Raw genomic sequence first — 24687 nt, 5'->3', positions numbered from 1 at the left:
GCACGTCTCTGGCAGCGGGTTGGAATGAACGTGATCCGTGAAGTCTCGCCTTACACATGGCGGAAGTGCACCTTGGCCGTTGCCTCTTTTACCGCTTCTCCGTGGAGCTGCCTCCGGTCGCCGCTTGTGTCCTCTAACCGTCATGTCCCAAGATGAGATCGCCGAAGGCCCGAGTTCCACCCGCTGACCTCCGCGGCGACGGTGACTACTGGCTTTACAACTACGACAGCGTGATTCATTCAACCCATATTCAACCGCGATGAGACGACCTTTAAACTCCTGAATGTGCCCTATTAAGGTGAAAGCCTTTAATGCCTCATACTGTCGTGACCGAGGAATGTTAGCAAATGTGTCCGCGTTTCGGCGTCACTACTTAATTAAAAAGCAGTGTCGAGGGTGGGAATCGAACCAGGGCCTCTGGCATTTGAAGTGGTGACGCTACCACTCCGCCACGAAGGCTCGGGGTTTGGCATGAATAAAGGCGCATCTAGTGAAGGCATGGGTTTCATGAATAAAATAAATAAAAAATAAGAGTAAGAAAAGAAATGAAAATAAAGTAAAAACTAAAAATAATAAAAGAAACAAAAGTAAGAATGAAATAAAGAAAAATAAAATATGAAAACTAAAAAATAACGAACAATGCGCCAGGAAACGCTTTCGTCTTGCAGCACTTTAGAGAGCCAAAGGGCCCCCTGAATTTTTTTTACTGATGCCGCATGCACATGGTTTCTTAATCACGGGACGGATATTCCGGACTGGCCCAGTTTCAAGCAGCGGTTAATTAAGACAGATTTTTGGCTCTCCGACTGTTCGGTCTTAAGTAGCCAAGAAGGAGCTCGATAACCGCATTCAGCGCCCTACTGAATCGTACGTTTCCTACATTGGGGATGTACTTTCTCTTTGTCGGCGTGTCAATGCCACCATGACCGAGGCTGGCCGTGTTTGCCATGTCCTGAAGAATGTCGGCTCTCGCGTTCAACGCCTTTGCCGTCCAAAACCGTATATCCGTCGATGTCATCATCACAACCTGCCAACGCCTAGATCAACTGCAATCCATCCGTTTGCAACCTGACCCGGCTGCCTCCCTTTTGTCCTCCGACCTGCGTGCGTAGCTTCTCGCCCATGGTTCTTTGTGCTTCAATCAGCCTGCCACTCCTACTTCGTCATCTACTGGTGTTGGCCTTCGAAGCACATTCAACGAAGAGTTGGCCTTGATCACCTGCTTTCTGACACCAGACCCCCCTATACCCTTACCTACACCACGTACGCCCAAGTCGCTGCCCAGGTCGATGCAATTAAAGCAAAGGTTTATAAACTAGGTTTTTTTTAGAATCCAGACATTCAATTGTTACACGCGACGGAACTAAGCAACGAAAGGCGGGCGAGATACTTAATAAAAAAAATTGCAGCCGATTCGTATAGTTAATCAAATGCTCCGCCTACATTCAGGACCACCGCACTGAATTCCTCCACAACAGAAAGTAGCCTTTAAATTTTTCCCAGCGATAGCTGTTAGGCTGTCCTGCATGTAACCTTCTACAGGTATATCATGCCAATAGGTCACTCTAATAAAGCGAACGAGATAGACAGGAGAGATAACTGCCACGATTTAGCCCGCATCGATGATGCAAAGGGTAACGTGGCTATTGTTAAGAGTGGACAACGTGGTCCTGGGAGCCGGGTGTGACTCATCGCAAAGCAAGGGATATGACGAGGCCTGGCGCCGGCGGCAGAAGCATAGACGACGACGGCCGGGGCTGTTGCACTCCAAATCACCGAACCTCCGAACCGATCGAAGGAGGCCGTCTCCCACGGGCCTGGGAGAAATTACTGTCAGACGAGTGTCGTCGTTAGGCAAAGATGCGGCGAGAGCTTGCCACAGCAGCAACGCTGGAAGCAGAGATGCACATGAAGCACGGCGGAAGCAGCGGTATACGTTGGCCGAGTCGGCCTTCGGGTCACCGGACTGGATGATGCTACGCAAGGTCACGCTGAGCGAGGCTGCTAATTGAAAGACGCTGTGTCGAAGGGGTCTCGTGCTTCGGCCATCCGGCGGGGGAGATCGAGGAGGTCATTCACCTGCGAGAAGACTGCGGGATTCTGCTTTCCCACGGAGGCAACGCACAGAAAACTTGCGGCAGTGGTCAAGGTGACGCATCTGTGTTTGATGACTGTCTTCCCCTTCTCATCCCCCGAGCTGTGAGAGAGCGAGAGAGCTTCAGCACCGCCCCGTGCCGTGGGTGGTACCGCCAGCGTCATCAATGGCCCATCCGATTGGACAACGTTATTCGAACCAAGTTCCCCAGTCAGGGATCTGGGGAACGCGAACCGTATTTAACGGGATGTTGTTGTGTGATCGGAGCATTGCATTCGATTCGATTCTCATCTGTAAATATGTAGAATAAACCCTTCTGTACAGTTTCCTCGATAGCGCAGTCCGTCAACGTCATTCGGAGCCGGTACCTGTGGGGCTAAACGAGTTAGTCATCTCCAGGACCCCTCCGTCTTCAACTCTGGTTCCAGCGGTGGGATAGAAGCCCCATCTTTAACACTGGTTCCAGCGGTGGGATTGTGGGCCCGTTCCTAACACTGGTGGCAGCGGTGGGATGGACCGTGCGGCATCGTGCTTTCTCCACGGGTGAGCGTTTTGGCTTTTGCTATGGGATTCGCCAGGCTTTAGATTCAGAGAAAAATCTTGACTGGGAATCAAGGGTTTGTCATTTGAGAAGGGTTATTCTCAAGGCATTTTTTTTTTGAGTTAGCAGAGCCAAAGCGGAGAAAGCGTCACAATGGACCTAAGGAGATTGTTGAAGTCGGACTTGCTGTTGATATGCGAGGAACTGTCAGTGGAAGTTCAGAACAAAGTAACCAAAATTGAACTGGGCGAAATCATTCTCAAACACGTCAAGGATAACGATCACCTAGAAGTTACATGGAACTTGATACAGGAGGAAAAAGCGCGCACAGAGGAAAAAGCGCGTAAAGAGGAAGCTGATCGGGAGTGGGAAAAAGAGAAGGAACGGCAACGGCAAAAGTGGAAGGTTGAAATTGAAACAAGGAAACTAAAGATATTAGAACTTCAAAACGAAATACGAAGAAAGGGCGGTAGTGTGAGAGCCGGAAGTCCTGAAAGAGCAAGCGATGCTTATGAAATAGGTCCGCAGATAAGACCCGAAAAGTCTGTGACCGTAGCCGCGTTGGTAAATCGTGACACCACGAGAGAAGTGGCAGAGAACACGTTCAACCGGTGCGGTGGTCCAAGGGAAGCCGCAGAATCCGAGACCGTGTCCAGTGTAGTTGGACGTAATGCTAAGAAAGAGCATTCCGAGATAGCGTCTCAACGACACGAGTGCGAGGATTCTCCTCCAGGTGAGGCAGGAGTGGCAACGGACAACTTTGTCGGGACTGTTACGAGCGCGACCCTTTCAGTAGAGACGATACAGGCGTCAAACCGGCAGGACCGCGAAAAGGGAGGTTTACCTATCGGGAAAGGTTTCGAAGTTGAAACAGCAGAAACCCCTTTTGAGAGTAACACCCGCGGTAAGATCGAGTTGAGATGTCACAGTGGCTTCAGTGACAAAGGCTCGGGAGAGGCTACCTTGGCAAAGCTGGCGCAAGAAGAATGCGAGGCTGCCGAACATAAGGATAGAAGTAAGAGCCAGACTTCTAGACAAAGAGAGAATGGCGCGCAGAGCGACAGCCAAGCGGGCTCAGTTGTAGCTGAGCACTGCAGTTCAGGGAATGGCGCGCAGAGCGACAGCCAGGCGGTCTCAGTTGTGGCTGAGCACTGCAATGTAGACAATGGCGCGCAGAGCGACAGCCAGGCGGGCTCAGTTGTAGCTGAGCACTGCAATGTAGACAATGGCGCGCAGAGCGACAGCCAGGCGGGCTCAGTTGTAGCTGAGCACTGCAATGTAGACAATGGCGCGCAGAGCGACAGCCAGGCGGGCTCAGTTGTAGCTGAGCACTGCAATGTAGACAATGGCGCGCAGAGCGACAGCCAGGCGGGCTCAGTTGTGGCTGAGCACTGCAATGCAGAGAATGGCGCGCAGAGCGACAGGCAAGCTGGAGAGGACAACTCCCGAGGGAATGAGCTGGGGATCTCAGGGGCAGTTTCATGCCCGTCTGTCAGCTGCGTGGAGCTGGTACTCTGCTGCGAAGGCACAGAGGCCAGTTTGGAATCTGAGGAAAATTTCCAAAGTGCGACGGAAAAACTAGAGATAGCTAGTTATGATCAGGAGACGCACGCGGTACAGTCTAGGCGCAGAAAAAGAAAAAGGGCAAGAACCAAGAGAAAACGAATCAAATTCAAAGCCCTAAATTCGGTTGCGCGCACAGGTGCGAAAGAAAGAAATGCGGTGGAAGGAAAGGCGAAGCCTTCCCGCGTTGCGCCTCATAGACTTGCAACTGCAGTTAATGATCTGGCGACATGTGCAGCTCGTTCGAAGGTTGACTGCAGCAACGGAAAAGGAAGTGTGCGTTTTCCGACCAGAACAGGCGCGAAGTGCTTCAAGGGGCATCGGCCTGTGAGAAAGCCTAGACGGGACAAAAAGCCAGTTAGAAAAAAAGCAAAGCGGCCCAAGAGATCAGAAAGCGCAAGGTTGCGCGGTACTCGGCGCATGCGAACGCAGGCGTCGAACAACCGAGACGACACATGCAGGCGTGTTCGGCGGGCGCACTTGAAAAGGAATCGTCCTTCACTTTTGGCCCCGCATTCTAGGAAGCGCGCATGGCGAATGGGTAGCCGAGCTTCCTGCTTGGGGCGAGAGAAAGAGGCACCTTCTCGCGCTGGTCACTGCTTGTCGTCCGGACATGGTAGGAGCGACCAAGGTTTTCGGAGAGCCTCGAGGGGGCGCGGAAACGACAGGGAGAGTCGGAGATCGTTTTTTTCTGCAGCCTTTTGTCACGAGTTGACCGCAGTACAATCAGTCAAAGCGCGACCGCGGCGGGCGCGTTTTCAACTCGGCGGCGGGGAGTCAGCTTTCCCCCCCGCGTGGCGATTTGAGGTAGCTGTTGTTTTTTTATTCCTTTTTTTTTGTGTGTTTGTGAAATCAGGCAGGGAAAGGCTACTTTTGAGTTAAAACAAGCTGATCGGAGGTTACTGTTTTTTTTCCTTACCTTAGACAAGGGCTAGGGCGTCACTGAGTTAGAAAGGCTAGGGCGTCACTGAGTTAGAAATCACAGGTGTCGATTTCCCATGCTACCAAGAGATAACGGCACTCACAGGAGTGCAGCTCGAGTAGAGCTACGCTTAACGTCGCGTAGACGGAGCGTAGATCCCTTGATTGACTGACACCTTACGAAAAGGGAGCCTCACTGACATACACTGAAATGACCGAAAAGAAAACTCGTCTGGGGGAAGCGCTCGTGTCCAGACCTTTGATTCGGACCACTTATTATGGTGAAGAGTTAAGTTCAGTGTGACACCAGTGATGGAGGACTACGTGCTATTTTAAGTCACGTTGGCGACGACCACGAAGAGCACCATGTTCAGTACGTCAGCCGCAGGCTGACATGTAGAGAAGCGTTAAGCGCTTTAGACAAAGAGCGCGCGTTTGGTTTAGGCGGCACAGATGTTGTCGGGTTACCAGAGTTACTTGAACGGCGCAAAGTTCATATTTGAGACTGACCATCGTCTCAAACGTGCTTATGACAGTTTTGTCCCCCCAAAGATGGTCGCTTGTTTAGAAGGAGTCCTGCTCTCCAAAAACAGAATTTCTCGATGCGTTTCAGGAACGGAAAACCGCACGGAAATGCTGATGGATTCAGCCGATTGTTGTAGACAGGAGTACTTCGTAGAACAACCTACTGTGTGTGTGTTTTTTTTTTTTTTTTGGTCCAAGCAGTCCGTCTTTGGCGATTTCAAAGGGGATATTTCGCGCTTTGTCCGCACAAAATTACGACAAAATCCAATCATGTTTTAGTAAACCTTTCTTGTCATTGTGGGAAGCCTGGTGGGTCTTTGACAAATTCCGAGCGCTTGCTTGTGGGTCAGTGCCCTGTCTCGTGGAACAGTCCACTGATGCCATTCTTTGTTGAATGTTCGAGCTTGGATGCCATTTCTGGAAACCAGCCCTTCCACCCGACTCCGGCCTCATCTCTTCCTGCCCAGCGGTCGTGAACGCTGGCCATTCGAGATTTTTCGGGCCGCGGACGAGCTGTTAAGAGTGGACAACGTGGTCCTGGGAGCCGGGTGTGACTCATCGCAAAGCAAGGGATATGACGAGGCCTGGCGCCGGCGGCAGAAGCATAGACGACGACGGCCGGGGCTGTTGCACTCCAAATCACCGAACCTCCGAACCGATCGAAGGAGGCCGTCTCCCACGGGCCTGGGAGAAATTACTGTCAGACGAGTGTCGTCGTTAGGCAAAGATGCGGCGAGAGCTTGCCACAGCAGCAACGCTGGAAGCAGAGATGCACATGAAGCACGGCGGAAGCAGCGGTATACGTTGGCCGAGTCGGCCTTCGGGTCACCGGACTGGATGATGCTACGCAAGGTCACGCTGAGCGAGGCTGCTAATTGAAAGACGCTGTGTCGAAGGGGTCTCGTGCTTCGGCCATCCGGCGGGGGAGATCGAGGAGGTCATTCACCTGCGAGAAGACTGCGGGATTCTGCTTTCCCACGGAGGCAACGCACAGAAAACTTGCGGCAGTGGTCAAGGTGACGCATCTGTGTTTGATGACTGTCTTCCCCTTCTCATCCCCCGAGCTGTGAGAGAGCGAGAGAGCTTCAGCACCGCCCCGTGCCGTGGGTGGTACCGCCAGCGTCATCAATGGCCCATCCGATTGGACAACGTTATTCGAACCAAGTTCCCCAGTCAGGGATCTGGGGAACGCGAACCGTATTTAACGGGATGTTGTTGTGTGATCGGAGCATTGCATTCGATTCGATTCTCATCTGTAAATATGTAGAATAAACCCTTCTGTACAGTTTCCTCGATAGCGCAGTCCGTCAACGTCATTCGGAGCCGGTACCTGTGGGGCTAAACGAGTTAGTCATCTCCAGGACCCCTCCGTCTTCAACTCTGGTTCCAGCGGTGGGATAGAAGCCCCATCTTTAACACTGGTTCCAGCGGTGGGATTGTGGGCCCGTTCCTAACACTATCTTAAGTGTATGTGTGCGATACGAACTAACGATAGAGAAGAGAATGCACGCGCTTGTATTGTCCATCGTTGAAATGTGCTCGCGATGATATGTCACACCTATTGTTCACCCACAAAATACGGCACATACAAAAACGACGGCAGACAATACGGAAAGGAGAGCGAAAGAATATTTGGGGCTTATCTGGACCAAGCTTTGCGTCGGTTGCAGTAGTCATCTCTAAGTTAGCGGTTATCGTAGCTTTGTTTCAGAGATGATAAGCTCTGTATTCTGCGAAAGGTATGTGCACGCTAACGCTATTGCTTCGCAGTACTTCGGAGGCGGTGCAGTGTCGGCGGTTAACCATTTACAAGTCACTCAAGAGTTGCTTCGGAGGCCGGTAAAAACCGACTCATCTGACCTAAAACATAAGGTAAGATGTCGCCTGGCGTCTCGTTTCCCCAGACACTTGACTCTTTGAAAAAAAGCAGCGCAGTCGGGTGTAACTGACGCGCAGCTAGAACTTTCCCGAAGTCCCTTTTGCATACCGGAACTGTATTTTTTTTCCTTTTTAATTGATCCTACTATATGTCTCCTTACTCATCACTGTTTATATTTTTTGCTACCCGATTACCAGGCAGCTACGTTTGTGCTTATCAGTAACCGTCAATTTGGTCGTTTTCGTTACCGTGAAGTATTTCTCAGGTCGGACTGACCTCGATGAATCGTAACAAATGTACACAGACGCTTTAATGCGGGATTCTCAAAACCTCACAATCAGCACACAGCTAGGATACACTAACTATATATGCTATGACTTCTTTGAGGCTATAACATATCACTAAACCTCAATAGAGCTGCTACTCAGGATAGTAACGTAATTATGAATTTCGGAAACTGGCTTAGCGAAGGGCCGCTGCGTTGGCTCAGTGGCCCGAAAGTTGCGGGTTCGATCCCTGCCACGGCGGTCGCATTTAGATGGAGGCGAAATGTTAGAGGCCGGTGTAGTGTGTGACGTCAGTGCACGTTAAAGAATCTCAGGTGGTCGAAATTTCCGGAGCCCTCCACGCGCCCTCATAGCCTGAGTCGCTTTGGGATGTTCAGTCCCATAAAACCAAACTATCCTATATACTCGACCCGTACTAGGCTTTCCTCGGCTTTCGAGGAGTTTTGTTTAGACCGTGCGTGAAGCATCCAAAAGTTTAATAGCACAATATTTCCAGTAAGACTAGCATGCGCTTCTCAACATCGATGGAGGAAGAGTAGAATTTAGGATCGAGATGCTGTGACGTCACATTTTTTTAAAGCCGGACGTGATAGCTCCTGATCGCAGGCCGCCGTCTCAACGCGCTTGCGTATGCGCAGCGCCACCTGGTGTGTGGCGCGCGAACCGCGGTGCCTCCGCCATTACTTGGGCATACGCCTGCCGTACTGCGCTCGGGCCGAATTGAAAAGCACGGCGCCCGGCGAAGTCACAACAAGCGCAATTTTCTTGTTTCTGGGTCCTATCCATCTTCCTTGGCATTGGCTCTCTGCTCCAAGCTAAAGTCGCGATGCCGGCATGCTGCTGTGTGCCTTTCTGCAGCCAGCGCGGCGTAAGAGACGCGCACGGAAACAAGCTGTGTATCCAGAGCACGGAGCGCATGAAGTAGCTGCGCCGCCGCGGTGGCTCAGTGGTTATGGTGCTCGGCTGTTGAACCGAAAGACGCGGGTTCGACCCAGCCGCGGCGGTCGAATTTCTTTGGAGGAGAAATTCTAGAGGCCCGTGTGCTGTGCGATGTCAGTGCACGTTAAAGAACCCCAGGTGGTCGAAATTTCCGGAGCCCTTCACTACGGCGTCTCTCATAGCCTGAGTCGCTTTGGGACGTTAAGCCCCATAAACCAAACCAAACCAAACCAAACCATGAAGTAGCTGCATGCTTCTTCCTTCTCCTCCGTGTCCTGTTCGTTTTCACATTAAAATAAATGATATAAGTATTCCAAGAGCAGCGAAAAGTTAATTCTACCGTGTAGCCCTTCCGCTGTATAGTGAGCACAAATATAAGGGTACCACCTTCGGTGCACTCGAGGACATGCATTGTTTCCGAAGCTGGCGACTGTTTCGGCGCGCCACAAAATCAAAACGTTCCTCAAGCGCGCTTGTTTTGGATTTGCTAGCATCCGCGTCTAAACCATTCGTAGTGTGTTCCGTGTGCGGGAAAAAGAGCACGACGATGCGGCGCGCCGAGGAGCGCCGTCGTTCTCTCCGTTGCGAACCTGCAGCAAACGACGGCGACACAGGTGGAGTGCAGCAGCAGCAGCGGTGTGTTATCGTTGGGTCGGTGCCTGCGCACTCCGGCTTATAAAGCAGTCCGGTAATCGGTCACATTTATCTCAAGTGAGCTAACTATAGGCATGTGAACAGCTAGTGATCTTGCACCGACGGCTAGCGCACCGGCACGGCACCGAGCGCCTGTATTCGGATCCACACGCACTTCACCCTGCAGTCCGCCTGATCGTAGTCGAGTCCGGTCGAAGTGTTGTTAGCCCTCCTTTATGGACAGCTGATTCGACCTGCACGGCAACGCGCACTGTCGACGGATCGTAGTAAGTCTCGCATACCAGCTTGTAGCTTCGCGAGAGGTGCAGTCGTACACCAAAAGCCTTTCCGAAAATCCGTCCGAAAAACGCTTTGTTCCTATTAAAACTAAGAAAAGAAATACTAATGTTCCTTGGATGACTCGAGACATTTTGCATTTATCTCGTCGCGTTCGTAGACTAAGGCGATCTAGAAGAAGCAACGATCCCATAACCTTAGACAGATTTCACACGGCAAAAAAAGAACTTAATCTTAAGTTGCGCATGGCCAAGGATTTCTTTTTTCGTGTCCACCTGCGCGATCTGTTAAAAACTAACCCCCGAAAATTTTGGTCATCCATCTTACCTCGTGATACTGCATCCACTTCGTTCAGATTAGATAATGACGTCATCAGTGAGCCGGCTGTAATATCGGATGCTTTCAACAAATATTTTATCTCGGTGTTCGTTCCGGATAACAACGTCATTCCGCCACTCACTAATATAATTTCTTCTCCAGCAATCAGTGATGTTGTGGTAAACATTGATGGCATCCTAAATCTTGTATTAAACCTCGACGTTAAGAAATGTACCGGCCCAGATGGAATACACAATGCGTTCCTGGTTCGTTACTCCATGTGGTCTTCAAAATATCTGACCATCATATTCAACAAGTCCTTAGCATCTGCTACCGTTCCTTCTTCTTGGAAATTAGCCAAAGTGCTCCCTCTTTTCAAATCTGGTGATAGACAGTGCTTGTCGAACTACAGACCGATTTCATTGACATCACAGTCATGCAAAATGTTGGAACACGTCATTCATAAACACATCATGCTTTTTCTTGAATCCAATAATTTGCTCTCTAACTTTCAGCATGGGTTTAGGCGCGGATTTAGTACGGTAACACAATTAACAGAATTCGCTCATGATATATTACATAACCTCGATGTCGGTAACCAAGTTGATGCCATTTTTATAGACTTCTCGAAAGCATTCGATACTGTTCTACATTCCAAGCTTCTTGCTAAACTAAATGCTATACTAAACAATCCTCACTTGTTGGGGAGGAGGGTTGGAGGAGGGCCCAAAGCTTCCCCTTGTTGAATCCTCACTTGGTTGATTGGATTTCTAGCTTTCTCTCATCTCGTTCCCAGTTCGTTTCCTATAATTCTTCTCATTCTGCTGCTGTTGATGTAACGTCAGGAGTGCCTCAAGGCTCCGTCCTTGGACCACTACTCTTTTTAATATATATAAATGACTTGCCACATAATATTTCTTCTAACATTCGTCTTTACGCTGATGACTGCGTTTTATACGAAGTAATTAATGGCCCTAATGATCATCGTCACCTCCAAGAGTCATTTGCTATGTTTTGTAGTTGGTGTAGTACCTGGCAAATGAGAATTAATTTCGACAAAACCGTCCTCATGTCTTTCTGTAACAAATCTTCCGTTTCCCATTTTAGTTACTCTTTCAATGGCCGTGTGGTGGATAGGGTCTCTCAGTACAAATATCTTGGTGTCATATTCACGCATAACATGTCTTGGTCTAAACACATTGATTACGTATGTAATAAAGCACTAAAAAAACTAGGTTATCTACGACGCACGCTACCCAATTCACCAAAAGACACAAAGCTACTGTTGCATAAATCTCTAATCCGCCCTGTTCTTGATTACGCAGCTGTAGTGTGGAACCCGTACAAGCAATTCGAAATTAACATCTTAGAAGCAGTCCAAAAGAAAGCTGTGCGTTTTATATGTCATCGTTATGATCGCGATTTCTCACCCTCTTCTACACTTCTCTCATTGAATTTAACCACGTTGTCTGCCCGTCGCCACACTGAATCATTAAAATTCTTACATTGTGTTGTCAATTCCTCAGTAAGGCTCTCAGCTAACCACTACATTAACTTTGCACCATTATCATCTACAAGAAGTCATCACGAGCTTAATTTGATACCGTATTTTGCGCATGCTAATTTTTTCAAATTCAGTTTTTTTCCCCGTTCAATAGAAGCCTGGAATTCTTTACCTGGGCCCATTCGTTCTCGTCCATTTCAAAACTTGGTAACTGCCATTGAAGACGCATAATAGCTGTGTATTCTTACCCTGTTGTTAACAGTTCCTTTCTTGTTTGTTATTTCATTTGTGATTTTAACTTTTTGTATTTCTCACTTTGTACATTTTGCTGCATTTTGTTTCCTTGCGTTTTGTGTTTTTCCCACTCCTGCCATAGCGCATACAAATTGCGCTGCAGTATGTATAAATAAATAAATAAATAAATAAATAAATAAATAAATAAATAAATAAATAAATAAATAAATAAATAAATAAATAATAGTCAGGTCCCTCGACCACTGCAAATTTTCCGCTCACGAATGCAACCAAAGTATTGTAGACATGCCACAATGTGCAAACTGATGCAAAGGCTGTGCAGATCATTATAGCTGCGCGTCTTCTACCAAAGGTCCAAAGGTGCGCAAAATATGGTGCACGGAGCCGACGGAAGTTGCTGATGATGCCTGCCAAGTTGCCTGACTGGAGGCTTACGAAAGCACGTGACATAAGGCACACTTTTTGTCATTCAGCTCGGATAGCGAGAGCCTTTCTTCCTTCTTCCATGTCAAAATCCCATATCAAATATGGCGGCTGCTTCCGGCCACTTCTATAAGGGTTTCTAACCTGAGAGTGTTTACACTAAACTCGAATTCAAATTTCTACTTCAGCCATGCTTGTGCATACAGTGAACTTATTACCGCGACGCTATGTATAATACACCACGTGTTTCAGGAAAGGTGATCACGAACTTTTAAAAGCAGGTTTTTGAGGTATAAAGAGAAGATTTCAGGGGTATAGTAATTCAAATGTTGACGGACGTCAAAAAAAAAACAAAAAAAAACGGGCCATTCATGTTAAATACTAAAGTGATTATATTCTAATAGTTGACTTTTTATATTATCAATAGGCATATGATTGCAATCAGAGATTTGTAGCAGGCCATTAGTAATAACCGTATCAGTTTTTAGAATTTCGAAAACGTGATTACCCTGGCCGCTGTGGCTCAACAGAATTTGTTTATTTCGGCTAGTTATATGCACTGTAGGGGTTGCTTCTCTTGCATGCTCTTCAAAGGCACGTGTATTTCTCGCACGATGTAGCCAAAATTAGTTGAGCCATAGTGGTGACGGTAATCGTGTTTTCGATATTCTAAAAACTGATATGGCTATTACTAACTGCCAGCTGCAAATTTCTAATTGCAGTCAGGTGCCCATCGGTAATAGTTAAAAAGTTAACGATTAGAATTTAGTTAATCACTTTACTAGTGAACATGGTTAGCCCGCTTTTTGACATCTACCAGCACTGGTACTACTATGGCGCAAAAAACTCTACTTAAGAAACCATATTTTTTAAAAAATTAGTAATCAGCTTCCCTGAAACACCTGGTATATGCATTGCGATAAATATTCATGTTCTTGATTTCAGAGAGCAACGATGCTCTTGCGAGTTTCGGCCCTGCTTTTTCTTGGAGGTAAGATTTTTCCGTCTTCCCATTGATAGGTGTGAGACCTAAGATGTGTACTTAAAGTTGAACTGCCGGTAACGATTAGAGTGGTTTCCTGCAGCTACTGTCGTTAGTTTTTCGTCCAAAAGTAGTGCGTCGGCAGTGCTACTGTACTCCCGCCCTTCTCTCACCCATGGGAATCTGATGTCTGTTCAAGTGAAGCTTTCAGCTCAAGCGAGGAGCTCGACCTTCCAGACGCACATCCTACCAGCCGACTCCCACTTGCTTGCTTGAGGGCTGCCCACCCACCTACACGCCGTCCCACTCCACCGACCATCACTCTCCAGAAGCGTCATTCACCGCCCATCCGCTGAACTCTACCCCTCCGCCCCCCCCCCCCCCCCCCCTCTCCGGAAACATCACGCACCAACCAACCTTCTACCTCCCCAGGGTCTCCACCCATTACAAGCCCACACAGAAGCGCAACGAAATAGAGACAATGAAATCGAATTGAAAGACGCAATGGGAAAGCCATCTGCCCTCCAGAAGCACAACCCTACAGCCAACTACTCACCTCCACCCTTGACCCACCTCTGCCCAGCATCACCCTCCAGGCCCTGCGATCATCAATCAGTCGAAGATCAGCTGCACGAACATTTTGACGCGATGGCGTTAGAGGCCCCCTTCCCCGAAAAATCTGGTGTCGACGTTGTCGGCGTTGTGAGCGGAAAATCATCAGCATAGATCTGGCAGGTGGTCCCCGGAGAGCAGCCTAGGTCTCCTAGGAGGCAGCTGGCCGACCTAGGTCGCGTGACCTTTTGGCGTCATCAAAACCTGCCCACGCACCGCCGCGGTGGCTCAGTGGTTACGGCGTTCGGCTGTGACCCGAAAGACGTGGGTTCGATCCCATCCGCGACGTCTGAATTTCGATGAAGGCGAAATTCCAGAGGCCCGCGTGCTGTGCGATGTCAGTGCACGCTAAAGAACCCCAGGTGGTGGAAATTTCCGGAGCCCTTCACTACGGCGTCCCTCATAGCCTGAGTTGCTTCGGGACGTTAAATCCCAATAAACCAATAAACCAAAACCTGCCCAGCGTGGCAGGTGGCAGTTAAATTAATAAATAGTCGCTCAGGAAGAGCTACCCGGGTCACACAACCCCCTGTCATCGCAGGGCAGTGGCGCATCGCTTAACCGCTGCACCACTGCGCCAGGAGGGGTACGAGGACTCCCAGGGATCTATGAATGTAAAGCAGAGAATGACTTTCTGCTTAATGGGAATTAATCCATTGCGCTATTGCGTCATTCCCTTAAGGCGGAGCTTAGGTGTCTCCTCTACTTTTTTTTTTTGTCCGCTATTTCGGTTGTCTTCGTTGTCAATCACTCTTCCCTCCTGTCTTTCCACGGTAGGTTGTGCTTGGGCGAGCATCTCCCGCATCAACTTCGCGGTCGACGAGGCGTTGAGCCACGTCGACGTTGACGTGCTTCCGCTCCAGGAGACCTCGTTCGACGTGGACAATCAACTTAACTGGACCTTCTCCGGATTCGTCGGATTTCACCTGGAAAACGGTACCGTGCGCAACCTGCGCCGAAGGGTGGGTACCCCATTAGTGCAGGGCTTTCTGCTGCAGGGCTTTCTGCTTTTCTCAAGCCTCTGGGCGATAGATGAAGAGAGGTTACGTGTCAACTGCAACGGCTACAGTCGTGCTTCTTCTCCCCGATCAAATAGAATCACGTTTGGGTCGTATGACACGTTGGCATATATGACGCAGGGCAAGGCTCCTTGAAAATGCTGACGGAGTGTGTCCTTAAATCGCGAAGTTGTGTCGCCCTATTTAAGCGACAAGAAAAAAAATCACGGGGACGCTTCAGTCCCTTTAAGAATGGAATCCGACAGCATCAGAACACACCTTTCTGCCATATGCTTCTGTGTCTGACATTTCCCACATTCTTGGACAAAAATTTTGAATATTGGAAAATTGTAAGGTGTGGAAATATTGAAGGCAATGGTCCATTCTTCCGATGCGTAGCAAAATATTTCTTTTAAAGTGTTTCTATTAATCGTATCGAACAGTTAGGACTGAAAGCCAATGGGGAAAGCTTTTGACGATAGCAAAACGTTAATAGAAAAAAAATGCAATCCTGACCACGGGAGATCTGCGGATATATTGGTTGTTATATAGTGAAATCTTACAATATATAAAAAAGTTGCGTTCATAAACTCTTTCTCGTTCAAAAATGTTTTGGTCCGGAATTGCTAGATACGAGTTCATGCTGTCACTGTCATCGTATATATATTTTTTTGCACCAACGTAATAATGCCTACAGAATATCTTCGTCCATTTCATCTTCATACGTCTCTTCGTGTCTTCATCGATGTCGGAGGACCAGATGCCATCGACAACTTCCTCTTTCGATGCGTTTTCTTCTTTGAGCGCAATTGTGGCTGTTGCAGAAGTACTTGGCAGTCTGTCTATTCTCTGTGCCTGTGGATACACTTACAGTAGGCTGTGGATCCATGCAGCTAGAGCTGTTCGACGCGTGTCCGTACTCGTCGACCAGCAGCGCTGCATACTGAAGCGGGGACCGTCGTGGCCGCCGGGCAGATGTTCCAATCTGCTCGTCTTGTCGTTTCCCGGTTGCTACCCCTTGTTTTTCAGTTTTTAATTTTCGCGCCGGGGTCACGTGATTATGACATCATCTTCTTCTAGACCAATCAGCGACTCTTGTGACTAATACAGGGCTCGAAATCGCATGGTGTGAAGTCTATTGCTGTCGCATTAGAAGACATTTGATAACAAGCAGTATACGATGCTGAGTAGATATTTGCGGCTGCTTCGTCCCGCGCAAGAGCGAAATGTCCAGGAGTCTCTTCTTCAAGATACAAACAGTCGGCACGGCAGAAATAGCAAAATAAAAGAAGCAAAAGAAAACAAACAAACAGAACAACAGCTCCTGGGCTTTACTTTAAAATCAGGCCGAGAAGTGGCAGTCTGCGCAGTGTACAGCGCTCTTCTGTCACGTAGCGCGTGTAGACCTGGTCCACGTGAGTACTGATGTCGGCACAGTCATGTTTTTGTTGCGAAAACAAAACTACGTGAGTCGCCGAGCCATTTCGCGGAGCTTACGAAAGGACACACTGCGCATGCGCAAGGAGCAGCGACGTCACACGATGCGCAGCTGGCGCGCCGCCGCGCTCGCCAGTTGCGCATGCGCAGTAGCGGCGTATAGCTAGCGTGCCGGGGCCGCCGCTGCTGCCGCGCGCTCTCCATCGCCTCTCTCTCTCTCCTCGTTGCTTCCGCAGTCTTCCAGGTGTAACCAGAGCTAAACCACTGCCATTTTTTTTTTTGGTGGGGGGGGGGGGGGGGTGGTTACGGAGGGAGCGGCATGCATGGTCATCCAAGCAATGGCTGCCGCAATTTCATCCCAAAGTAGGCCGAAAAGTCTGGAAGTTCTTCCTATCCTCTCACACCCTCTCCTCACGCAGGTCCGAAGACGAAGCGACTGCAAGCGAAGTAACGTCCGCGCTGAAATCATCCCGATCGAGTGCCGCTTCAGCATTCGCGGCTTGGTAGCAAGGTACGACGTCGAGGTGACTGTCGAGGAAAACCCGTCTATCTGGAAGGGCGTCGAAGTGCACGTGGACGGCGGAGATCTCCTCATGTGGATAGGGGTGGCGAATTACTACTGCACGAAATGTAAGTTGCACATGCACGGGCTCTGAACACTGACAGTCAGCTCGGCGCAGTGATTGAAGGGTGCGTTTGACGTGTGTTAACCTCGCAGAAAAACTGAATACCTTTCAGTGTCCCGCCATAGCGCCCATAGCGGTATCAGGAATTTGTGACAGCCGCTAGCTAGCGCCGCTAAGCCTTGCTGCCTATACCGCTCAAAAGAAAGAAATCTAGTTTTTTTTTTTCTGCATAACCATGTAGAGAAAACGGACTGGGTTTTTCAACCGGACGTCGATTTTAGCAGTTCTTAGAAGATTCTAGGACCCTCGTACATCTCGAGGCAGCGGCGCTTCGACGGTTCGCCCAACATTTGTTCCGAACCAATTCGGAGTTTAAACAATCGACGTCTATGAGAACGACGAAAATTTTAAGCTCTTTGAGGTGACAAAAAACCCATTTTTGCAGAATCTACTGCTGAAATTTTGTTTTTCCCGCGAGTATGAATAAAGCAGTGACTGGGCTTCATACTTTCAACGAAGTGTTTCTCGGAAAAAAAAAAAGAGGAAAATTGTGCAAAGTTTGCATTTTTACTACACCCTCATACGATCTCAAGCTGCAGGGCTCTAAGCCAATACATCTATGAGCACGTTTAAGTGACGCCGTAGCCGAGTGCTGTAACGCTTAACGGCACAGATTAAGAGGTTCTCGGATCGAGCCTTGGCTACCGCCGTATAAATTTTTGAGGGAAAAATAAAACCATTAGTTTCTTGACATGCGCCACGCGGTAGCGGAACAATCAACTAGGCCTTTGTCACCAATTACTGGTATGGGGCGCACCGGTATCCTCCTCCTCCGGGTGACCACCACGTCTTTCTTTATCTCTCGGTTCATTGTGGCACTCAGATACGAAACCAGAATTTTCTGCATGCGAGGCAAGTGCTCTACCATTACAGGCAACTATTACGAGGAACATGATAAGGAAACATCATACTCCACCTTAAGTCATTATCTGGTAGACGAAATTACCAATGCTAGAAAAGTGTGTGCCGTCCTTATTGACTGATACTGATATTTTGAGCTGTCGAAAATAAACTCCGTTGGAACCATTTAAGTTGCACTGACATAAATTTTACAAAAGCTTCTTTAATGCAGATCCTGAATACAACGTCAGTGTGTGTAAGCTTACATAACCAGGTTTAAATGCCGTTGTATACCCGAGCTACAGAAGAAGAAGACGAATGCAGTCCTCGGTAATATTTTGCATACTTTTCTGTACTCTAGATTTCAGGTATCTTTTTTGAATCTTGGCGGCATAATCAGCTGCTTTATTTCATCAGACAGGACAACGCTGAAATGCTGACAACGGAGCTGTCGCCTAAAATGAATCTAGAAGCAGCAACATTACAGATCAAGACTAAATTATAAAACAGAAGCCAAGACACCACCACCTAAATGATGGTAATTAGTTGCACAAATTATGAAGTGCGGTAAAAAAAAAAAAACTTTTCTACTTGTTGTCTTCAGTTTCAAAAATGGAGCCACAGCTACTTTTTTTAAAACTACCTCAAGTGATCTGCCAGTTGTGGTCTTCGTATTCTAACGTTTTAGATCTTCAGCAGGCACCTGTACTGCCTGACTAGACGGCATGTCCCTTATAAAATGGTCTGCAGACAGTCTACAGACTTCTTATAGGCTCTATTGCCTTCCTATAGATAATTCTTTTTGTCTATTCGTAGTCTATTGACTGCGTATAGAAAGAAGTCTACTAAAATGCATGGCCATAAATGTATAGATTGTCTATAGTCTGTCTGTAGCATTTGTATTGCCTATAGACTGTTCTCTATTATTTGTCTACAGAGAGTCTAAATACTTTATAGACAGAAGTCTATAGACAGCCTATAGACTGTATAAAATATTTTTGTAAGGGGTGATAAAGGAGTCGCCTTCGTGAGACTCTGCCATTTTTCCTTGCCATCAACAACACTGCGCATGCATATTTCCAGGCTCCAGCATCACCAACGCTACCCTTGAGAATCCGTCCGCCCGGCTGAAGCCCCTCAACGTGTCCATGGACTTGCCTGAAGAAGTAGTTCGAGATTTCAACAGCAAAATGATATCTCAAACAATGGCGACCGTTGGCCACGCACTCGCAACTGCATATAAGTCGGCAGCAAAGGACAAAATGGCCGATCTGCATATGCGCAACATCGATAACTAAGCCCAGGCAACTTTGATGCTTAAGCCCAACACATACCGGTCTTTGAACAAGCTATTCCTTATTTTTAGAAGAAAAGTGCTGTCGCATCTCTCGAAAACGGAGTAAATAAAAAGACTGGCGACTTATACATAATTTGTTCGATCCCGGCCGCGGCGGCTGAATTTCGATGAAGACGAAATTCTAGGGTCCCGTGTGCTGTGCGATGTCAGTGCACGTTAAAGAACCCCAGGTGGTCGAAATTTCCGGAGCCCTTCACTACGGCGTCCCTCATAGCCTGAGTTGCTTCGGGACGTCAAACCTCAATAAACCAATAAAGCATAATTTGTTCGCATTTTTTCTTGCTTCGGCTGTTTACCAAAGCCAAGAGCGGATTGTATTCTAATCTAATTGAGCCTATCTCTGTCACGTGACCCTTGTCTTTTCGTTTTCTTTTTCGGCTACTGATGCCAGCGATGGCGAAAGGGTGGCGCTGCTACAGTGTAACTGCTGAAGATCCCTTCAGCACCACCAATTGCTCGAGCGGCTGCTGACGGATGGTCGTCGTTGCTCTTGGTGGTGGTCTCCCTTGAAAGGACGCATAATAGCATTTCCCCTGGTCTTCTTCTCACAGCAGCGCCAATAAAACCCCGTGTATTTGAGTGAGGCTGCCCTCTACACTGTTCGCCTTTTACACGTCTTCCTCCTCTGTCTGTGTGCTCTTCATCTTAATAAGGTGAGCTGTAGTGCGAAATCAAAAGTGGGTCCTTCACAAATCCCACTTAGTAGCTTTAACACGGATTAAAATGTTGACATTATTGCATGCCGGGACGAATCCCGTTGTCTTCAATAACCAATCTTTAGTTTGGATATATTTTATCACTGAAGTACTCCGAACGTAGCTATTTCTGTATTTGAAAGGAGGCAACTAAAAGTGCGACAAGAAGGACGCTGCGGTAGCACAGACTTCGGCTTTTACCACAGGGCTCCGTTATTATAGCACCTGACTTGACATCCGGTATGACGTCAGGTGCGGCACCTTTAATGACGTCACTCATGGCACTTGGTATGACGGCTGGCGGGAGCCTATTACGGCATTCGAGGGCTTCCCCACTCGTTTCCCGGGGCGGCCGGGCTTGGCGATGGTCAGTGGAGGGTGTCGATGGGTGCGGACAGTTGCTGGGTGATGAAGACATGCCGGGCGCCGACGATGTAGCCTGTAGCTGAGACCACCATCGGCACGGCGAAAACAGAAAGAATGCCGTCCGGCGAAGAACGTATCGGTGTGTGGGGCCCGCATACAGTCCACAGCGGCTGTCGTCGCAGCTTCGTTTCGAGTCTCCGGCACCCTGTCATCTGTGGTCTCGGGGAGACCATCTTATCCGTTTTCAGACAACAGGGAAAAGGGCTGGCTTTTACTCACGAACTTCCTGACAACAACAGCTTGCAGTTTTTAGATATTAATATCAAGTTTTTAGAAGGACGTGTTTGTTGGATGTATTCCCCACGAGCAAAAAAGGAACTTCTTCCGTACGGATCAGCGCACTCTAAGACAGTAAAAAGGGCGATCGCTTCACTTTGCCTCGAGTCCGCATTGCTTAAGTCCTGTGCTCACATGGCTGAGGCTAGCTTTAACAATCAGATCGAAAGGCTTCAAATGGCTGGCTTCCCGTGTTCTGTTGTTTGTAGCGTAGCGGAGACCCTCCTTCAAAAAATGAAAGGAAAGAAGAAAAAATTCCATGCTAAGCCGGGATCAAAGAACTTGAAGAAAGTTGCTGGCCGGTACGACGTTCCTGTCGTTTTCTCTGCGCCAAGAAAGCTGAGCGGGTTATGCTCGCGGATCAGCGAAGAGAAGAAAGCCATGTGCGGAAAGAGGCACGGCAAGCATTTCGTTTCTTGTGCCGTCGGAGTGGTGTACGAAATCCCACTGACGTGCGGGGGGTCTATATAGGCCAGACAGGTCGCTGCATTAACGACAGAACACGGGAACACGAAAAGTCGTTAGAAAACGGAGGCGGGTCGAATTTGCCCCTACATTGTAAAGATTGCAAGTGTGAGCCAGTGCTTAACGGAATAAGGATTCTCGGCAGGAGTCGCGATCAGGTGGCACGCGAAATTCTTGAGGCCTTTATGATCAATAAGAAGGGAAGCACTTGTGTTAGCGACTCCTCAGTATCCCTCCGTAGAAATGAAGTGTCCTTTCTTGACAGTTTTTTGTAACGCCATGTGCTGTGCATCTTTTCAGCCCTGCATTTCTAGCGGCCGTCTGTTGTTTGTTTTAGGCGGGTTGTTAACTTTGTTACTGTTTTTTTTTCTCTCCGTTTTGTTTTTTTTTGTTGTTTTTCGGGTTCTGACTGCTTTTGCTTAATACGTTTGACTCTGCCTTTGCTACGATTGTATTTTTTTTGACTGCTTTTGCTTCTCTTGTTTGACTCTGCTTTTGCTACGATTGTTTGACTCTGCTTTTGCTACGATTGTTTGACTCTGCTTTTGCTACGATTGTTTGACTCTGCTTTTGCTACGAGATGGCCTGCTCAAAGTTCTGTTATCAAAATCTTTTAGTTTTTTCTGCAGAGGTTAAGGGTTCTTGTCTTTTATGCTGATGTTGCTGTTTCTTTTCCACGTGTTGGGTTCTGAGCGAGAATGGGATGAGTGTCATGCCTGAGCTGTATGTTTAAATATGCCTCCTTTCCATGCAATAAACAGTTGGTAGTGTGCGCATGTGGTGTCCCCTCTCTTGTTAGTGTCCTTTTTGCGCCGCCGTTCATTTCATCATGCACCAACTCGCCCCTCAGGCCATTCTTCCGAAGACCATCTTACACTGAGCCAGTGCCACCGGTCCTCGCAGGCGGTGGCTTTGGCTTTGAGATGTCCATCGACAGCCGTCAGCGAACATCTTTTAAAGGGAAAGCCTTTACAGGCTCATGACTCGCTAGCGTGTCCTTCCGCGTGAACTTTTGAATCAAAGATGTGACATCACAGGTCGACGTCATGCCAAGTCACGCGAGCTGTCAATCAAACCTAGTTCAACAGCGCGGCACCCCCCGCATGCCACCTTCGTTTTCCTATATATATTGCCACGTATCATTGTAGTGTTTGTTCGTTCACGCTCAAGGCTGCAGGAAAGGGTTGTTATCACTTTTGTTCGTGGCGCGAGAAGCGACCAGACTAATCTCGATTGATCGCAGCCATGAAGGGCTGCATCTAGGTTTTTCTAGATTACTGTAGATGATCTTGTCCTGTTATCTGGAAGTTTCCTTGCCGCCTTTAAATTGAGCGATGCCGCGAGCGGCGGACATTCGTAGTTCGACGACCGCCGAGCACGCCTGTTGCTTACGCCGCCGCCGAGTGATTCAGTTCTTTTGAGGGCGCAAGTCAGCCCAAATAAAGAGCTTCGTTTGCAAGTATTTCTGGTGTCTTCCTGACCGCTGGACTGCCGTCACTACAACGTGACATCTGGTGGAGGTGCTGGGTAGCCTCCCATGTTCCGGACACCCCCTACAAGTCGAGACGCCAGCCCTTTGAGTCATCTACCGCAGGACCTGAGTCCAGTCCACCGCGCAAGCCGACGCCTGCAAGGGGACGCACCTGAGTTCGGGACCCTGCCGGACCCTACCCGGAAGCGAAAGCAAGTACCAACGTCCATCATGACCTTGCCCCAGACGACTACTCCAATCATTCTGCAGCAGCCCCGGGTGCCACCAACCTTCGACGCTTCGCCTGGCGCCGACCCCGAGGAATGGCTGGAGCAGTTCGACCGTGTGGCTGTCTTCAACAACTGGGACGACGCCATGAAATTTAGGTACGTCTTCTTCGCCCTGGAGGGACCAGCAAGAGTCTGGTTCGAGAATGAGGAAGCCAGCCTTGCCAACTGGGAAACCTTCAAGGAACAGCTTCTGAAGACCTTCACAAACGTCGTGCGAAAGGAGAGAGCCCAGCAGCTGCTACAGTCTCGCATACAACACCCAAACGAGACCGTTGCAGTGTATACTGAGGAGATGAAGCGTCTCTTCCGGCGTGCCGACATGAACATGAAGAAAGAAGAGAAGGTGAAGTTGCTTATGCGAGGAGTTAAAGAGCAACTATTTGCCGGCCTCGTTCGCAACCCACCGAAAACCGTCGCTGAATTCGTAGAAGAGGCATCCACAATGGAGAAAACTCTCGACGCCCGAGCCCGCCAGTATGACCGCCAGCAGCGCTTTTTGTCAGCAAGCTGCATGGACACCGCTAACAATGATAACCTGCGGGAGGTTATACGTGAAGTTGTGCGAGAGGAGCTCCGACGGTTGCTGCCAACGGGAACGCAGCCGCAACTTTCATCGCTCACTGACGTCATCCGGGACGAGGTTCAACAGGCCTTGGGTGTGACGCCGACACCCACGCAGCCTCTGCAGCCCCCAGCCATGACTTACGCCGCAGCTGTGCGCCGTCCTGCACCTCGACGACGGGACCCAAGCCCCTATCGCCCTCAGCCAGCTGCGTTGGACCGCCGCCCACTCGCCCCAACCCGCCCGTCCTACGAGCGACGCGCGCGGCCGAGGAAATGCGACGAGTGGAGAACTCCCGACCAGCGCCGCCCACTATGCTTCCACTGTGGCGAAGCCGGTCACGTCCTCCGGCACTGCCCATACAGAAGACTGGGCATCCGAGGGTTCTCTTACGACGCTCCACGACCCCGACCCGGCCAGCGACCAGCCGAAATCGAGGAGTTTTTACGTCGGGAAGAATACTCATCGCCGAGCCGCCTATCACGTTCCCCGTCGCCATCGTCCCCGCGCTTTGTTTCTCCTAGCCGAGGTTACGCCGTGCGTGGACGCTCCCCCAGCCCACGAAGGTTAAACTAAATAAAGCAGCCTCTGGAGGTGAGGTTGCTTCTAAGCGCAATGACAAAGATCCTCCATCGACGAGTACTCAAGACCATGCCTCAACTACGACGACAACACCGACGACGACAACACCGACGACGACAACACCGACGACGACAACACCGACGACGACAACACCGACGACGACAACACCGACGACGACAACACCGACGACGACAACACCGACGACGACAACACCGACGACGACGACACCGACGACGACGCGGCTAGACTTGAAGCTTTTACCGCTGCCCAGTGAAGTAATGTCGCAGTACGCCCACCGCAGCCTCACTACTCGACGAAGCCGAGATCGGACACCGAAGACAACGTACAATACCAGAACGCGAACAAGTGACCTTGAAGTTACGGTCGACGGTCACGCGGTTACTGCCTTGGTGGACATGGGAGCTGACTACTCTGTCATGAGTGGCCCACTCGCTGTCCGACTCAGGAAGGTGACAACAACCTGGGATGGCCCGCTGATCCGCACCGCAGGTGGCAACCTGATTACGCCGTCAGGACGCTGCACCGCGAGAGTTACTGTAAATGGGAGAACCTATGCGACAACCTTCCTGATCCTACAGCAATGCTCGAGAGACGTGATTTTGGGAATTGACTTCCTGAACGAACATCGGGCGATCATCGACCTTCGATCTAAGTCGATCAAGCTTTCCACGGAAAAAGCCATACCTGTTGCGACGAGCGCGACTCATCACGTTGCCTTAAACGTCCTCGATGAAGCATTGAGCGTGCCGCCCCGATCAAGTGTTCTCGTCGGCATAGGTACTAGAGACATCGAAAATGCCGAAGGTG

General features: G+C 49.2%; 1 protein-coding gene and 1 non-coding gene across 2 annotated transcripts; both read left to right on the top strand.

Annotated features, from left to right (window-relative positions):
• The first annotated feature begins 13134 nt into the window (after positions 1 to 13134).
• On the top strand, positions 13135 to 19158 carry LOC149335134 (uncharacterized). Its single transcript, XM_089553885.1, has 4 exons — positions 13135 to 13171; positions 14552 to 14736; positions 16629 to 16839; positions 18819 to 19158. The coding sequence occupies exons 1-4, from the start codon at positions 13135 to 13137 to the stop codon at positions 19031 to 19033; spliced, it is 648 nt and encodes a 215-aa protein (XP_089410011.1). The 3' UTR covers positions 19034 to 19158.
• On the top strand, positions 13992 to 14062 carry TRNAH-GUG (transfer RNA histidin (anticodon GUG)). Its single transcript has one exon. It is a non-coding gene; the product is annotated as a tRNA-His (tRNA).
• Positions 19159 to 24687: the final 5529 nt, after the last annotated feature.

Source organism: Amblyomma mixtum, chromosome 7, assembly GCF_055824585.1.
Source record: "Amblyomma mixtum isolate Tamu chromosome 7, ASM5582458v1, whole genome shotgun sequence".
Taxonomy (NCBI): domain Eukaryota; kingdom Metazoa; phylum Arthropoda; class Arachnida; order Ixodida; family Ixodidae; genus Amblyomma; species Amblyomma mixtum.
The sequence above is the reverse complement of the archived record's forward strand: the minus strand, read 5'-3'. Positions and strand labels throughout refer to the sequence as shown.

Coding starts and splice junctions, on each gene's coding strand:
- LOC149335134 (XM_089553885.1), top strand. CDS start 13,135: ATGCTCTTGCGAGTTTCGGCCCTGCTTTTTCTTGGAG. Junction 14,737..16,628: donor TGCGCAACCTGCGCCGAAGG/GTGGGTACCCCA, acceptor CTCCTCACGCAG/GTCCGAAGACGAAGCGACTG. Junction 16,840..18,818: donor GAATTACTACTGCACGAAAT/GTAAGTTGCACA, acceptor GCATATTTCCAG/GCTCCAGCATCACCAACGCT.